An 18,860-nucleotide genomic window follows, 5' to 3' on the forward strand; every position below is an offset into this window, starting at 1 on the left:
GATGTAACAGGTCCTAGTGACTTCCATTCAGTTTATTCTCCAATATTCAACTATGGAATCTTTGTTATATTGTTCCATAGAATATCAATAATAGTATATCCTTTCCCCAACCAAAAATAGAGGATGTTTTTTTAATGTCACAACTCAAGGACTCAAATGATTCTCAATGCCATTTAGAGACTGTAATAACTCTTTCTGCAAAAATGTAGGGAATGGTAGAAAATCCACCAACAAAGTTTTTTAATTGCTTTGCCCTCTCAGCCATTTTTTCTATCGTCTTGAAGAATATATCAAGATGCAAAAAAATTAGATGAAATCCGGTCCCTTTCATATTCACTGTTGTACAAATCAAACCATAGAGCTAGTCGGCAGCGGACTATGATTCTTGGATTTGACAGTTGCTTTAAACGGTTAAGATTAAAAAATTATCGAGGTTTATGGTGAACCATTTATAGTGTTGGTCCACCTTAGACATTTGGGGTCAACCCCTTAACGGAAGGGACTACAATAAATTATGGGACCAAAGCGATACAAAAAAAAATAGTTAAAGGACTAAAATAGAAATTTAGCCTAAAAATTATGTTCTATTTACATCAAATTTCGATTTAAAACTTGATTCACATCACAATCAAGAGTAACCATTTGTAAATTCCATTTGTAAACTTGAAGCTATGAGACTTCAAATCGAATGTTTGTCGGGTGTCTAGCATGTGTCGATCTATGGCACATGTGATTAGGTTCAATTTTCTTTTTCAAATTATAGTGTTGGAGCATAGTGTTCAGTGTCAATGTCCATGTCTGTGTCAATTTGTCATAGAATACAAGTATCTTGTTGCTTTTCTAGTTTAATGTTCTTGAATTCAATATCTTTGTATTTCTTTTTTAAGTGTCTTTTTCAATATCTTTGTATTGCCCGGTTGTAGGGTGCAAAAAAAAGATTTGAATGAATAATAGTAGTTTGCTCCATTTGATTCTTGTTTTTCTCTTTAATCCTAATTATCATGACAAAAATCATTAATTCAATGCAAGCAGAAATTGATGATTGAAATTCAGAGAAATTATGTAAAATAATCTTTCATTCACAATGTTATGTATAATGTTTCAACAGACACTCTAGACTTCGAGGGAAGGCGTACCCGTGTCCGTGTCCGTCTCCGACTCAACACCCACACGTGTAGTTTCATGTATTCATTTCCATTTTCTCAAATCATTACTATGTTTAAGTGTCAATGTGAGTGTTCACGTCATGTGCCAATGTTTCATTGTTTAAGGATCGACTATATGAATATGTATGTAGCTCTTACTATTACAATTCTTGATAGAATTCATAAATGAGAAGAAGATATATATTAACAAATGAGAGAATTGTTGATTGCATGTACAGACACAATGATACTTATTCATGCGTACAATGCATATTGAGCAACCATGAATGAATCATTGCACAAGCAGCACCAACAGACATCAGGTGAAGATCCAAGCAAGAAATTGACGATTCCCCTTTCCACACATTTCGGCGTCTTCCTTCAATTGCAACCATTTTAGCTCCGCGTTTCTGATGTCAAAATCAATTTTAATATTAAAATACGGAAAATGAGCAAAATTCTTACAATACTATAACTGATGCGAAAAAATTTCAATTTTTTTTCAAATGGCTGGACTTTTTACCTGACCAAAGTGCCACACCATATATGTGAGTGTATTATAAAAGGCAGATGCAGTTGAAGAATCCATACGCATCGTTTCATCGAATAGACTTTGAGCCTGGAACCATACTTGTCCTCTGTAACCCATGAACAGTCCATGGGTTACACCATACACCTGGTTATCAAACAAGTGGAGCGCGTCTAACAGTTTTGAAGCATCGTCAAATGAATTGCAACGACTGCATCGTATTATAAGATTTGAGATCAGTTACATGCTCAAGAGAGAATGTCAACATACATACTATCAAAAGATGTTTAATTGAAGATAATAAAAATAAATATTTTCAAAGTATTCACCTGCAAGCATTCAAAATTGATGAAAATGTTACAACATCTAGTTTAATGTGCAGCTCATGCATTTTTTGGAAGAGACACAATATGTAGTGCTGGTCTTGTCTCGTCCCCTCCTATCCTTCTTTATGTGACCAGCTTTTTCAGCAGCAAGTTGATCGAACATCTTCAAGATCCGGTCATCCCCGGTCTTATGCTGAAAAGCATCATCTATAAGCATAAAAGATGCTTGTTCACTCGAATACTCAATGGATTGCGAAGAACCATTAACTCCATATTCCAAAGATGGCGATCGTTGAAATGCATCAATTATTGAGTTGAAAGTGACCACATTTGGCTTGATGCATTAATTTGAACATTAACTCCATAGAGACAGGAAACAGGCCAAATATGGTCACATTCAACTCCATAATTGATGCTGTGATAACGTTTTGCATTTGCTTCATTCTTTTTCTTCAACATGGCCTAGACTAAAGCTGCTAATAATCATGTTTAGTTGCTTATGGAGTTTGAGAAGAGTGGCCACTTGTTGTTGCTATAGGTAAGCTAGTAATTAGTATGTTGATTAATTTTGTAACCTATGGGAATGATCAACCCTTCCTAATCAACCAAGAATACCAATCATCATAGCAAAGTGAAACTTTCGAGACATCTTTACACAATGTCATTTTCATGGAATTTGGGAATTTCCTTTCAAGAGTATCTATCAATTTCAATAAATAATCAATCAACCAAAATTCACAAATCAAAATCTAATAAAAAATATTAGAATCATAAATCATACATCCAATAAATATAATTTAACGGTATATGAATCAATTAAAGATAGGTTTTCATTTGCAAATTGTGAGTTTCCTTCCAAGAGTATCTATCGATGTATCAATTCCAATCTACAATCAATCAAAATTCATAAACCAACATCCAATAAATATAACCTAACATACTAGAATTCCTAAATAACACATCCAATGCCATAAATATAATTTATAAACACAATTTATTTTCATTTGCTTTTTTAACAAGTCAAAATGGTTTTGATTTAAAATTTAATCAGTATAAAAATAAGATATTATATGCTATGATAAATAACTCAAATCAAGTTTAAATCAATAAAGACATAAAAATAAAAGCAAGATATTCCCAAATCAAATTTACAAAACCCAAGCCTCAAATCCAAATGATTGAGATTGCATAAAACTTGAATAACCCGAGCCTCAAGTCCAAATGATTGAGATTGCATAAAACTTGAATAAAGAACGTAAAAGCATGTTTCATGCCTCATCAAACATGTATATTCAAACATGTATATTCATATTCACCAACTCCACATTAAAATTATTTAGTATTTTGATAAATAAAATTATCAAAATTAGGGTTTTCAATAGTGTGAGAAATGAGAGATTTAGAAAAGAGAAAGACAAAAGACTAAATGATAGATATAGGGTTTTATTATACTTGAAGTAGTAAGAAAGGGTTTGATACAAAATTATGGTTATAGAACTACTCAACTACTATGACTAAAATCTTGTTATTAGCTTTATTTTTATAGGTGTAAATATGTGCTATCATGATATATTCTAGAAACAAGTGTGACAATGTTATGACTCAGATCTTCTCGAAAAACTTTTAAAGTAAATTAATTATGGTTATTGATTTAGTTAACTATTCTACAAAGATCATCATAAGTAAAATTATAATTACCGTCTCAATTATGACTCAACTATTATGGAAGGAACATTAAAACTAAATATGTGGTTTACAACTCCATTGTGACCCAAACATTCTAAACGGATATCCGTTATTGTTGACTTAATTTTGAAGCAACTATTCTAGAAGTAAATCTAAAGTTTCTAAGTCAGAAGGAAATCCAATGTTGCCTGCTTAGTTATAATTACGCTATTATTGATAGATGGAGCATTAAAGGTAAATCTTGGATGTTGACTCAGCTATGACTCAGCTATTCTAGAAGAAAATCCATAATTGATGACTCACTTCTGACTCAGCTATTCTAGAAGTAAATCCATAGGTTTTATGTCAGCTATGACTCGACTTTTCAAGAAGGAAATCCATGATTGCATACTCGGTTTTAAATCCACTATTTTAGAAGTAAATTCATAGTTGGTAACTCATTATGACTCTACTATCCAAGAAGTAAATCCATAATTGTTTACACGGCTTTAATTCCACTATTTTAGAAGTAAATTCATAGTTGTTAATTCAGTTATGACTCAACTATCTAATAGTGTGTTTGGTAACACCTTCCAACTCAAAATTGCGTGTCCCAAGGCAAAGAAAAGGTGAAAATAAGGAAGCTGGAAAACCAAAATCATAAGCATTTAGAGTATAAAAAAGATTATTTTGAATCATATGAAAAAAAGATTTTCTAAGAGCAAATTTATATTTTTTTTACTGCACTAAGAGTGAGGAAGACATCAAAGAGAAGTTTAGACATCCCGACTAGGTCAGCACCTCCAAGAAACCCCCATCTGCTGCCACTCACTCATATAAATATTACTACAAAAAAAGGAAAATTTGTACAAGAGAGGGGGGACCAAACCAAACCCTCTAAAAAACAACGAAGAAAGAAAAGGTGAAAATCAAACAAAATTATGGAAAACGATAATTCGGCATGCCATATATGTCCTTAAAGAAATCTTCCCTAATAAAATCAGGCAAATCATCCCACCAAAAATATGAAAAGAAAGAACTTCAAGACCCAAAGTGAAACAATTATGTCATCTATTTCACCAGATACAAGGCACCAATTCAGGTTTCTTAAATGCAAGAAGAATCTCCCTCAATCCAAAGTGACCCCAAGTGATTACGCGCAGCAAATTCCCTAGCAATAATCAATCCAAGCAATTCAACCTCAAAAATGTATATGTCCCCCAAATTAAAAGAGAATATGCCATTATAAATGAGGAACCCATTCCACGAATGTTCCAAAAGAAGATCTTCATTGAGAACCCGGAGTTGGAGGACCCTGAAACTGGGTTTTAATTACTTAACGACTTGCATTCTTTTTTTGCGACTTCGATAAATACGTAATGAAAAGTGCTTTTGTGTTGCTGCTGGCGTCTGTTAGAGCTTGCTGAATGATTTCAAAGTGCTTGTTAACATTCGAACAATGATTCTTATTGAAAACAGAAAAAAGGATGTTGGCTAGCGAGTGACACATTGTCCCCCTCCTGCGAAGTTATGGCTGGTTGGTCACATGTAACGAGCTTCAGAACTGACATTTCATTCGAAGTTGCAGATGTAGTCCTTGCTATTTCATCTAGCTAGTTGCAAGAATAATTATAACCGTAATAAAGGACTAGAAGCACACAAAAATTAAAGCAGTTTACTGTCAATCCGAAGCTACATCTAGCTCATTCTCTTTCTTAAGGATTTTTTTCACTTTTAAAACATTGAATGCAACCTTGTTCCTTTAAATTAACTTTTCATTTGGCAATGCTATATTGTCCTGTTTGTGATTGATTTCATGTGGTTTTATCATGTGTATGATAAGGCAAGGTGGTTGCTTTGTATGCCCCTCAGATTGCTCGACTACTAAAAGTTACGCTCCAATTCAAAAAAACAATGTTTTATGTGGTTTGGAGTTATGATCGGATAAATCCTGTGAGCTTTTGAGCAATACAGAAACCGGAGGGGGAATGATGAGTGTTATACCCTAATTTTGGACCTAAAAATACTTACTCAAATTGTTTTTCCATCTCTGATATGTGTCTATTACTATTGAAGATTACCAATTTGCTATTGTTTTACACTGATCTTTTACTCTGCTTTATCTTCCAATTTTGCTTTAAAAATCTTTTCAACTGTGTATTTGTCTATGTTCTCTTGCATTTCAAGTCATCTAAAAGTGTTTCTCTTGCATTCCAAGTCATTTGAATTTGTCTCTGATCAATTGCATATTTCCCTGCACATTATTTCAAGTTTATTTGCAAAAATCATGGAAAAGGGTATTTTAGTCATTTCCTGCTTTCAAACTCATTTTAGTCTTTGAAAATTGTCTCTGAGACCTTTCAATTGGTTTGAATAAATTCTTGATTAAATCCATGTCAAAATCCATTCCAAAAAATTGCATTTGAGTCATTTTGAGTCAGTTTAGCCCCTAGGGGCATTTTAGTCATTTCATGTGTTAAAAATTTTCCTTTAATCTTTGAAAATGGTCTCTGAGTTTTTTCATTTAGTTTATATAAACTCTTGCTTCAATTCCATGTCAAAATACATTTCAAAAATTGCATCTGAGATATTTTGAGTCAGTTTAGTCCCTAGGGGCATTTTAGTCATTTCACATGAAATTTTGACAGAGAGAGGTTACTTTAAAGTACCTCATTTAGTAGTTTGTTCATTTTAGTCCTTCTTGTGTTTTTTATTGGTTTCACTTTACGTTATTACATTTTTACCCAATTTTATTTTTTATTTGCATTTTAGTCCTCCCAACTTTTAAAAATTGCATTTAAGTCCTTATTTTTTGCATTTAGGTCCTTTTGGTTTTAAATTTGTTTTTAGTCCTTTTTCTAAATTGCAGAACAGTCCTCTAAGTTTCAAGTCCTTGTTTCTAGTCTTTTTTAAAAAAATTGCAGATTGGTCCCAAAGTTCTAAAAATTGCAGGAAGGTCCTCAGGTCAGTTTTAAGCCAAGGCCGAGCCATTTTCAGTCCAAGTACACATGTCACAAGCTCATTGGTTCGGATATCACACTTGGCCTATAAATATAAGCCAACTCATCAATGCACAGAACAATACCATTCATTCAGTGCCAAATCATCACAAACAGAGTCATACTTTCTCTCTCCATTCAGTTACGATCAAAACATAGAAATTCCAAGAACACAAAGAACATTCATCAAACCCTAATTCTCCAGAATCACAAATTGAACCAAATTGAAGTGAATTTCGTACCAGTTCTCAGTGATTCTCTGCGAAAATCATCATCATTGAACTGTTTTTTCCCTCTTCTTGCAATTCGAGCTCAAGGCGATCACAAGAAGAAGATTGAAGAAGAGAAGAAGAAGAATCGAAGCAAGTTTTGAACCAGTGACGAAGAAGAAGAGAAGAACACCGATTTATTTTCGGTTCAAACTTACCAGAAGCTCTCAAGGATCTTTTTGTTCGAATCTCCAAATCAAACTCATGTAGTTTCTCAAAACTCTTTTGTTTTTCATCGCAAAAGCTCAACGAAAGTTCGTAAGCACAAATAAACGGTGGATCGAAGTAGGTTAACAAGTTTTTAGGCTTGTTCTTTCACAAAACTTTGAAAAGATTGAAATTTTTTGAAACCAAAACCCTAAAATGTAGATCAACGAAGATTCACCGTTTATTTTGCAAATCCAAGCTCATATTGATCAGTGTAGAAAATAGGTTAGATTAGGGTTTCGTTTCAAGAAGATTCGAAAGGATTTGAAAATGTTGAAGCCGTAAGATTCAAGTGTAGATCTGTTCATATCCAGGCTTTATTTCAAAAAACTAGTTTCAGAATCATAAAGAGGAGACCCAGACGAACACAACGATGTGAAAATTTCCAGAAAAAGCATTCAGGTACGGCGGCGCCACCGGCGGACCACCGTACCTCCGTCGTTGTGTTCGTCGGAGAAGATGATCGGAGAAGAAGAGAGTTGCAGAGCTTCTCTCACTAGGAGAGAGCTTAGAGAGAGAGAGAGAGAAGTGAAAAATGAGTTGAACTGGTCTCTAGGCCATTATATAGACCTCTGAACCAGACCGGTTCAACCTTGGTTCACCTCTGCTTCGTTTTCCACCCTTAGATCTAGGTTTTGGAAGATCTGGATCAATCCAACGCCTCTGAGGCTCTTGGATAAACCAGATCCATCCAATATCTTGGGCCTGGGCCTGTCTCTTGCAGATCTTCGTTCTTCACTTGTTTTCTTGCTATTTTGTATACTGCTTTTGCTAATTGCACCTCTATTAAGTTTAAAATCTTTTATAAAAATTCCATAAAAATTTGTAGAGACTTCTTGACATTTTTGTGATGTTTTTGTATTATTTTTGCACTGAAAAACTTTATAAAAAATATTGATATATTTTCTTGTTTTATTTCTTGAATTTTATGTTAAGAAGCTTGTGAAAATGTGCATAATTTTGGCTCTAATTCTTGATATATGTTTGTGATTGGTGATGTGTGAATTTGTGATGAGTTTGTTACTGTTTGGATGTATTTCTTGCTGCATGTGAACACGTGTGATTAGTTACTTGCTTTACAAGGCATATTAATGATTGATTGTAAAAATAAAATGGTAAATACATCTAGGAATGAATCACAATCTTGTAATTTGAGCATAAACCTCTAATTCTCACATTTTGGCTGCATTAAAACTCATTTTAAAATTGTCATAATGTGAAAATTGTGAGTCATGTGCATTTTGAAGTGTTGTGGTTAATTTCTAGTATGTTTTAACATTTTATCTTTGTGTTTTTTTTTTTTTTGCATTTGTTTAGTATTTTCTTGCCTTATCATTTTCTTCATTATATTTGGTGCTACTAACCACCTTGTTTCATGTTTCATACATTCCATAAGCATCTCATCCTCCATCTTATATTCTTAGCTTTTACTTCTTGCACTTTAAATTTTGGCAAGACTTAGCATGTAAAACCTAGGAATTTTGTAATTTCCTTTATGCAATTTAAATTCTTGCAAGACCATAGCATGTAAACTTGGGCATATGTAAAGGACAATGGACTCTAATGATGTACACCGACACAAGCACCGACACATGCACACACGTCACATGGATACTTTAGATGTATGCCTAGGGAATGTATGCTTTAGATGTATGTTTAGGAATCACGACACTTAGAAAAATTCTCTTTTCCAATAAAAATATGAACAACTTCACTCAAATAATTTTCCAAAGAAACCTTGGGATCAAAATCCCATTGAATTTTCCCTTTATTTTCTTAAATAAAAACTTCAATGAATTCTAATAATACTTGGACCTTTTTGCAAAATAACTAATTCCACCTCACATTTTCCAAATCTTATGCCCTTGAGGCCTCCCTCTCTTATTCTTCAAAATTTCATTTTTCAAAATTAAAATCAACCAACAAAAACAAAAACATTTTTTTGAAGAGAACTACATGGAGTTTGATCCCTTAAAAGGGTATGTAGGCAAGAAGTCAAAACTTCTCCAAGTCCAATAAAACAAAATTCAAACACTTTTTACTCCCTCCAATTCTTGACTTAGTAAACTCTTAGGTGTAAATATCGTTTTTCAAATAGCATTTAAAAATAAAGCGCGTGCGTAGAAAGTAAAGACGGTTCCTATAGGATACTATAGTCGTTATGGGTGCCTAACACCTTCCCGTAACGAAAACAACTCCCGGACCTCGATTCTCAAGGGTTTTTCTTATTTTTCCCTTCCCAAGAAAAAAATGAGATATCAAAGGTTAAAAAGGTTCAAACTTAATCAATGTTTGACACCCAAAAACCAAGATAAAACAATGAGGAAACAATATTTAAGCAACAACATTGTGAAAGCAATATGAAAAGAAAAATGAAGAGAATGAATATACGAAAAAAGAATTTTCTGCACATTTCCAATGTCTGGTAGTCTTACACAATGAATAACAATATATATATATATATATATATATATATATATATATATATATATATATATATATATATATATTTATCCTACAAACAGTTCCCCAATTGAATGGACCTGTAACAAAGCAATCTCATGCACTACTCCTAGAATTCACCATCATTGTATGATAATAACAAATCAAAGTTGGTGAAGGTAAAAATTGGTAATAACAAAATTTAAAGAAACTAAAAAATGATTCTCTAGAAGGGGGGAACCTCACAAATTAACTGTCCTAGTAGTAATGTTCTCGACACCAACAAGATTGATGAAACAGGTCCTTGTGACTTTTTTTTATCTCAACCATTCAGTTTATTCTCCAATATTCAACTATGGAATCTTTGTTATATTGTTCCATAGAAGATCAATAATAGTATATCCTTTCACCAACCAACAATAGAGGATGTGTTTTTCATGTCACAACTCAAGGACTCAAGTGATTCTCAATGCCATTTAGAGACTGTAATAACTCTTTCTACAAAAATGGAGGGAATGGTAGAAAATCCACCAACAAAGCTTTTTAATCGCTTTGCCCTCTCAGCCTTTTTTTTCTATCGTCTTGAAGAAAATATCAAGACGCGAAAAAATTAGATGAAATCCAGTCCCTTTCATATTCATTGTTGTACAAATCAAACCGTAGAGCTAGTCGGCAGCGGATTATGATTCTTGGATATGACAGTTCTTCACAAAATCATTTGAATAATTGACATACTTGGTCCAAAATGGCCGAAGATGTTCAAAGCCAATTGGTAACCAGGGTTTTGACTGGCCGTTGTAGTGAATAACAGAAGCCTTTTTCACGTTCTCAATATTTGTAATGCTCTGATAGCCTAAGCCAAGCATGTGCCAAGAGGGATCAATTGGATGAACGTGACCTTTAAATGCAATCAACGCAGGAGGTTGGGTTCCTAGCTTCCACATTGTTAGGTTTGACCTCAGATTCTGCCATAGAGAAGTTGTCAATAATAATATAGTCTTAAGTAAACAAAAAAATTGAAGAACAAATGACCAACCAAGTCTTTCCAACCTCCATCACCCTATCTCGATTTCAGAAAAAATGAGAGGAAGGGTTTTCTTTCTAATAAGAAAATAATATTTTTACACAGATTTTGACAACAATTTAGATGGTTATTGTAGTTCAAATATGTGGTTAATTATGTTCAATAGATACATAGTGAATATAACAAGGTGTTGCAACTCACTGATCATCCGCCGAAAGTAACCAACCATGATTTTGAACCTCATGCACTACGACTTTCAAGGGTTAAAATATACATGATATCCACTAACCGTGATTGGTGTTCAAATATACACCCGAAAGTCGTGGTCAATGACGTTGGAAATCGTGGTAAATTGTGTCCAACGGATGGTTAATGAGTTTTGACACCCTGTAATATCTATGAAATATCCACTGAACGTAATTAACCATGTACTTGAATAGCGTTAACCAACCAATTGTTCTCTCATTTTGTGTCAAAATAACACAGCTATTCAAATAAACAAAAGCAAAAGGAAGCAAAAGGTCACCTGTGTTCCCACATAACTTCTGCCTTATAATTAATTTATGGATGAACAACAATAGTTTAAAAATTTGGATACACTGAAGTGGTATTAGTTTTAGTTTATATGTTTACTTTTGTAACCAAAATAAGTCTGAGTTTATATGAACTTTTACCTCTTTAAGCCAGGAATGATAAGTTTCTCTTATATTAGTTCTTCTCCATGCACCAAGATCGAAGATATTCATTCCATACGCCCATGGACACTCATCAGGGTCCAAATGATTTGATATGAGGGGATGAGAAAAATTGAAGTAGTTCCTAAAATGTTTAGACATTACCCAATCATCTTCTCCTCTGCAAGTTTCCATGGTGCCATTTACCTTTCCTTCAAGGTCAATTTCCCAAAGTGCAGACAAGTCGCGTTGAATCACCACATCATCATACAAAAAGACTACCTTGTCAAGGTTTGGGAAAATCTGTTTAACAAAACAATACATATATAATTACCATAAGTATATGAAACAAAACTTAATTAACATCTCCAGAAAATGACAAGAAAAATAATTCCTCCATCATAAAATGCCATTGTTAAAGTTGACAATATCAGCTATATTCGGTATGTAAGTTCTGAATGTTGCTTTACTGATGAATGAAAGCAATTTAAAATTTACAATTATTTATCTACATGCCAAACAACAAAAGGAGAGATGGTCAGAGGGGAACATCACTCCATTTTTTTTTCAAAAACACACAAGCAAGGAAGCTGAAAAATAAAGAACAGATATACATTTAATTTGTTGAATCTTAGGCAGAAAAAGGAGAGGATGCTCCTATCAATGGTTTTCCTTCCAATAAAGGGTTTTCCCTTAAACAACTATGCTAACATTTAATTTTCCAATATTAACAAATTCAGAAATCAGATAACCTCTTTTATGTTCTTCCCCTCTATTTAAGCTGGAAACAGATAAATACAAGCAACACACTCAATTTGGCATTCAATGAATCGTTTCATTTCATACATGCTAAACACAATTTTTTAAAAGAGATGAATCTACAAGACAATGCAATTTATTTTTCAAAATAATAAACTAATCACAAAGAGTGTGTTGCCGATACTGTCAATTAAGCTAAGCTTCTGCTAGTATCTCTTTCACCTGTCTAACCACCTAACAGTATTAACTGTCCACCCAACCATCACTTTCATTATGTAACAATCAACACAAAATATATTCTGTAAAATGGAAAATTGCATCAAACATAAGATGACAAAAGTTTAAAAATTGCACTATCATTTATTTCACAAATTAAGATTTGAAAAGTATCTACGATAATGAGTGAGATATGAAGAAAGAAAACAGGAAGAGTATCATTGTTGAATCCAACCTACCTGTGGTAGGTATATGCGCAGATGGTTGAGTAAAGATATGTACTTTGGGCTTCTGGCTTGCAATTTAGATGCAAATTTACGTGGACTCGTGTCACTAAGATTGGTTCCGGCTAAATGATTTCCATGATAGAAATCTCTGATCCCATTTCGATTTTCTACAGCTTCAAGTACATGAACATTTTCTCTAGTTAACCAGTCAATTACTGGTGAATGCCTTTGGTTTCAACCACAGCAGGGGAGGCTGAATTTAGCGCAAACCACGAGTGCATACCCGCATAAGTTTTTTTATCGGTGATTACATGGAAGACTATCTTTTTAGGTTTCAGAGCTGACTGGACGACAGAATTAACCACTACTGAAGTGGCTAAAATGTTATCGGCTGATAGTATAAAATGGTGGTAAGAGTTTTTGAGAGTAAGGGAAGTAACTTTGGAGGCAGCAATTGTTTGCGTGCATGAGCATTTGATGAATTTGAACCCTGGTTTCCATGCGCATTCATGGTTTATCACAAGAACAAGAATATTGGTGCCCAAGAATTTTATTTGCAATTGCTAACAGTGTGGTAAGTCATTTATGTTCAGATGCAGCTACTAGCAAGCCTATCCATGACAGAACTTTTGGACATTTTGTCAAGAGTTATAATTGTTATTCGTGCAGTCATCTTGTAAAGTCCACATATGGAACACTTTGATACTTGGTTGTCCAATGTGATTTATGATTAATTGATTGTAATATTTTAGATTAGATTTTGATTTGTGAATTTTGGTTGATTGATTGTAGACTAAAATTGATAGATATTCTTGAAAGGAAACTCAAAAATTCTGTAAAAATGAAGTTGTGTAGCCAATGCTATAGATGGAAGTCCCGCATTGAGTTTGAATTTGGAATAGTGGTTGCTTCTTGTTAGTAAGTCCATGCTATGATTTTGCTACGAGGAAAGGGAAAGTTGATTAGTATGTTGATTGGTATTCTTTGTTAATCAATTTACTACCTTACTCTTAGAATTAGAGCCCTCCATGACGTACCAAGATTTCAAGAGAAAAATATAAATCACATAAATTCTTCAAGGATGTAATTCTGAAGAGTGGCTACTTGATGTTGATTAATTCAGTAACCTATGGGAATGATCAACCCTTCCTAACCAACCAAGAATACCAATCATCATATTTATTAACTTACCCTTAGAAACTCACATTCTCTTTCCTCACAACACAATCATAGCATTGAGTTACTAACAAGAATCAACCACTAATCCAAAGTCAAACTCTTTGAGAAAATATTACAATCATAAATCATAGATCCAACAAATACTCCATGCTATAACAAAATATGAATCAATTAATGGTAGTTTTCATTTTCTTCCAAATTGTGAGTTTCCTACGAGGAAAGTCCATGCTATGATTTTGCTACGAGGAAAGGGAAAGTGAGTTTCTAAGGGGAAGTTGATTAGTATGTTGATTGGTATTAAAGAATTTGTTGGTTAGGGAGGGTTGAACTTGCCCATAGGTTAGAGTATTAATCAATATACTAACTAACTTACCCTTAGAATTAGAGCCCCATATGACGTACCAAGATTTGAAGAGAAAAATTATAATAAATCGCAAAAAATTTCTAGACGAACGCTAATCTGACGTTAAATCAGTTTAAATCAGTGTTAGCGTCCATTTTTATCCTTTTAGAGTGGGTTTCTGACCGACACTAAAACAATTTTCTTATAGTGGTTGTTGGAAGTTCGATCATACCAAAAATTGTGTTCTATTTACAGCAAATTTCAATTTGAAACTTGATTCACATCACAATCAAGAGTAACCATATGTAAATTCCATTTTCTATAAAGAAGTTTTAGAAAGAAAAAAATTAGAAAAAAAGGAAAAAAAATAGTGGGCACAAAGTGATTAGCAGATAGATAGATAGATGTATTTTTTTTAAAGGAGATAAATTTACTGTTCTCTTAAATAAGAATATTATAATTGTCAAATATATTTAAAACGTTTTTTTTATAAGCAAACAAATATCTAAAAGGGAGTACTAAGGGTACTCCAAACCCACTAAAGATACAAAACTTGATTTATGAGACAATGCACTAATACTTGTTGTACCCTCTTCAAATATCGCATTGTTCCTAATTTACCACAAAGACCACGCTACAGATAACCAAATAAGATGTCTAGTTTTCTTCAATTTTTTACATTTAAACAATTCACTATATCACCATACCGATTAAAACGAGTAACACACGAATCAATATAATTCTTTTTTTTTTGTGGTGGCCGGGGTTTGAACCCTGGATCTTGCATATATTATGCATTGTCCATACCAACTGAGTTATGCTCACGAGGACAAATCAATCAATATAATTCTAAGTATATTAATTAATTAATATTCAAACATTTTAGGCAAAAGGGCTAGAGAGTAGGTGATTACAATTTTCTTTTGCCTCCAAGCAAAACACATAGGGGTCCTGCAATGTCATCGCTTTGAATGCATCCTTCTTCATAATTTTAAAGGTATATTAATTAATACTATAGATATTATAGTATTTAGCTAAATAAAAATCACATAAAGTATTTAAAACAAGTGCATATAAATAAATATCAAAGTCTTAAGAGTAATTAATTTTAGTGTTCTTATATAAAATATTGTTATAGGTGCGGGTTATAGGATGGTTTGGACACTAGAGTGTCTGAACCAACAGTCCTATCCATACAAATTTGTGGATAATTACGCATGTTCAGACCCAACAATGTAGATATTTATCCACCATTATGGGTATTTTTACGGGTTCCCATTAAAATTGGGTCCAATTACCATCCCTTAAGTTGAACACTATCTTTTTCTTCGCGCCGGTGAGAAGAGGAAACAATTGTGTGAACCAGGTTGTTTTAGTCACACTTTTATTTTTTAGGTGCAGACATAGCACTGGTTTAATGACTATGTTCATTTAACACCTACTATTCTTTGTCATGGTGGTGGTTAATGGTGGACAATCAATATGGTGGAGCTTCGTCGACCTTACAATGGTCGATGATGGAGTTTCAAAGGTCTTACTATGGATGGCAGCGATGCCCCAACGACCTCACGATGGTCAATGACAGACACCATAGCTATTATTAATAAAAATTAAAATAAAAGAAGTTTTTATATAATAAATGAAATTATTTTTTTTTATTCTTGAATAATTTTTAAATTGGTATCAAATGGATTTAGGAATTAACAGGGTTTCTATGGAATATTTCTCTTATTTTATTGATGAGTTAATCATGAGAAATAATTCTATTTCTTTTCTAACTGTCTTGTTGGAATTCCACTGAATCAGGCACACGTTCAACTCAGTTCTTCTACGTTAGGGCATAAGCTTCAAATGCTAGCTTCTTGAAATCACAACAATTTTGCATTGGAAATGTTGGATGTGTTTGTATTGTTAAACACCATCACTTTTGCCTTCTCCATTTTATCAAAATTATCTATCAAATCTTTGAAGCTTTTTGAATGTGTATGGAACTCATGGTTTCTCTTGTTCAGAAATACTTATTTCATGGCTTGTTATGAAAAATATTCTTATGCCATAACCTTTTTTATTATGATGAGAAATCTTTCCTCCAAAATTAAACTTTGAGTATCAATTTCAATGATAAATTTATGTTGTAGTCTCTTTATGATTAGAAGATTGAGAATAAGACGAAATGAGATTGCCCAAATCTATTTCAAGAAGATGACCCTAAATTTGATGTTGTGGGATATGGTGGTATTAATGAGATTCTTCGTCTAATTAGTTACTCTCAAGCAAATAATAGAATTGTATTATGGCAGCCAGCTATCGAGGTTATTAAGGTTATTCCTACCAGCCTTCATGAGTTGCACCTTATATGGTTGTTGAAATTGCTCGACATGGTTTTGGTTATGGTTTCAATAGAGATAACTAAAAGGTGATCCAACAAGTAATCTATAATTGACTCGGTGACAATGATAGGGACAATTACATTCATGATATAATGTAAGAAGATAGATCAAATAAAATATTCTAGGACATACTATGTTATCTCTTTAATTATGAGGGACACCATACTTAAGTTTCCTCATAATGTTACTTCGTAGGTTATAAGATCTATTTTCTAACAGTATATCATTAATGTCACTATCACTAGCAGCATAACCATTTCAATTGGACATTAGGTTGAGTCAACTTATAGTCATCTCTAATATAATCATAATCAAAACCATGTCGAGTAATTTCGACATCTATAAAGCATACAATCTCAGGAAGGCTGGTAGGAATAGCCTTAAATACTTCGATAGCTGCGTTCCATAGTACAACTCTATTGTTTTGTTGGGAGTAACTAATTAGTCAAGTAATCCCATTAATACTTTCAGATCCTACTACGTCAAATTTAGGGTCATCATCTTGATATGGATTTGACCAATATAATTTTGTCTTATTCTCAAACTTTTTTCCATAAAGTGGATACAAAACAAATTTATCTTCGAAATTGATAGTCAAAGTTAAAGTTGGAAGAAAGAGATATCCTCATAATAAGAATGATTATGACATAATAATATTTTGCGGAATAAGCTCATGAAATAAGGGTTTTTACACAAGAGGTTCCATGATTTTCATACACATTCAAAATGCTTTAAAGATTTATATGTCAATGTTAATAAGAATTGATAGTCAAAGTTAATAAAACAAATTTATCTTCAAAATTGATAGTCAAAGTTAAAGTTGGAAGAAAGAGATATCCTCATAATAAGAATGATTATGCAATGTTAATAAAACGGAGAAGGCAAGATCATTAGATATGTCAATGCTAACCTTTTAATTACTCACAGCCACAAAATTTTCATCTCTACAGACTTTGTACCTATTTGCTTTTACGTTTTTCAATCCACGACGGCAACTCACCACGTTAACTCAAAAACTTCAAATGCTAGCTTATAGAAATCATGGTAGTTTTGCTTTGGAAATCCCGCACATTTGCGTTTGTGCTTGCAAACTCCAAACCAAACAGGCCCTTCATAATTTAGCTTGTAATTGTAACCTGCAAACTGAAAACAAGATTCAGAAATTCACAATTTATATTACAATTCTAATTCACAAGTCAAATTAATATAATTTGTAAGCACAATTTATTTTGATTTTTGATTTCAAATTATGGATTTGAATATTGAAATAAAATATAAATTAAACTAACCGAATAACAATCAGTTTTGATATCTGGTGCCAGATTTACATCCTACTACATACCTGAATCACAATTGATGCTGAAGAAACACTAAAGACACAGATCTAAATGACTGAGATTTCTTCCAACCATGCCCACCCTTTCAGCATTAAAATTAAGTATTGAAATTTAAAACTTCAAAAGAATTTAATAGGTTCAAATAAATGTGAATGGTTTTAGAATGATTATGAACCGCTATGTGTTAATTCAAACACAAGATGAGGATACAAATCCATTCAGAATCTAAGCTAAATTGTTGTGAGCAAAACTTTTTTTGATAGTGTGTTTTAGCTATGAAAGTTTTTGATGAGAAAAGAAAAAAAAAATGTTGTGAGAAAGATGTTATAGAACAACTCTAATGCTATGACCAAATATTGGTTCTTACCTCATTTTTTATAGACCCAAATATGTCGTATGTTGATACATCTAAAAGCAAGCATGACTCTCTTATGACTCAGCTATGACTAGACTATCTAGAAGAAACATGTATTAGTTGAAGAGAGATATGGATTGAAAATTATGACTTGTGTATGACTCAATTATGATAAACTCAACTAATTCTAAAAGAAACATTAATTATATGTAATAATTAATTTACTAATGTTAATTTATTTAAATTCTCCCTTGTCCACATTCAACGAATGAGTTGACATTACGGGTGTACATGGGTTAGGTCAACCCGGAAAACCCGGTCAAATCCACCCAAAAAATCCAAAAAACTGGGTTGGGTAATTGATTGAGTATGATTTTAAAATTGAAAATCCATAAAAAAAAAATAACGGATTTCGGGTAAAACCTGTCTCAAACCCAATAAACGCACTTGCCCAATAATGCTAACATATTTATTTTTATTTTCAATGGAAGAAGGATAACACAAAAAAAAATTAATCATAAATCAAATCTAATTTTCAAATTTGACACAAGACATTCTCTATATTGAAAACCAAAACAGGCTAGAGTTACAAATTATGATGTCATACATTTTGGTTATTTTGATGTAATGCAATTTTATGTCATGCAACTTTAGTTTGTTGCAAGTACTTTAAGATGAAATTTATTATTTGATATTATCATTTATTAATTTTTTTACATGAAAATATAGTGAAAATGTGTTACACAATTTTAAAAAAAATAAATGAAAGTTGAG

The 18,860-nt window shown here is 32.7% G+C and overlaps 1 protein-coding gene across 5 annotated transcripts; it reads right to left on the reverse strand.

Moving 5' to 3' along the window:
* Positions 1-9,530: 9,530 nt before the first annotated feature.
* Positions 9,531-18,078, reverse strand: LOC146904268 (putative galacturonosyltransferase 14). Of its 5 annotated transcripts, none has more exons than XM_085725049.1 (5): positions 17,737-18,078; positions 17,305-17,530; positions 12,495-14,985; positions 11,281-11,583; positions 9,531-10,547 (listed from the first exon to the last, which is right to left on the reverse strand). In XM_085725049.1, the coding sequence occupies exons 4-5, from the start codon at positions 11,473-11,475 to the stop codon at positions 10,263-10,265; spliced, it is 480 nt and encodes a 159-aa protein (XP_085581175.1). In that variant the 5' UTR covers positions 11,476-11,583; positions 12,495-14,985; positions 17,305-17,530; positions 17,737-18,078; the 3' UTR covers positions 9,531-10,262. The 5 variants fall into 5 exon arrangements, with proteins under 5 accessions (XP_085581175.1, XP_085581174.1, XP_085581177.1 ...); XM_085725048.1 differs by having other exon boundaries at positions 17,305-17,537; XM_085725051.1 differs by having other exon boundaries at positions 17,684-18,078.
* Between the last annotated feature and the right edge of the window lie 782 nt (positions 18,079-18,860).

Source organism: Medicago sativa, chromosome 7 (genome assembly GCF_051527215.1).
Source record: "Medicago sativa cultivar Bolivia chromosome 7, Bolivia_mono, whole genome shotgun sequence".
In the NCBI taxonomy this organism is placed as follows: Eukaryota; Viridiplantae; Streptophyta; class Magnoliopsida; order Fabales; family Fabaceae; genus Medicago; species Medicago sativa.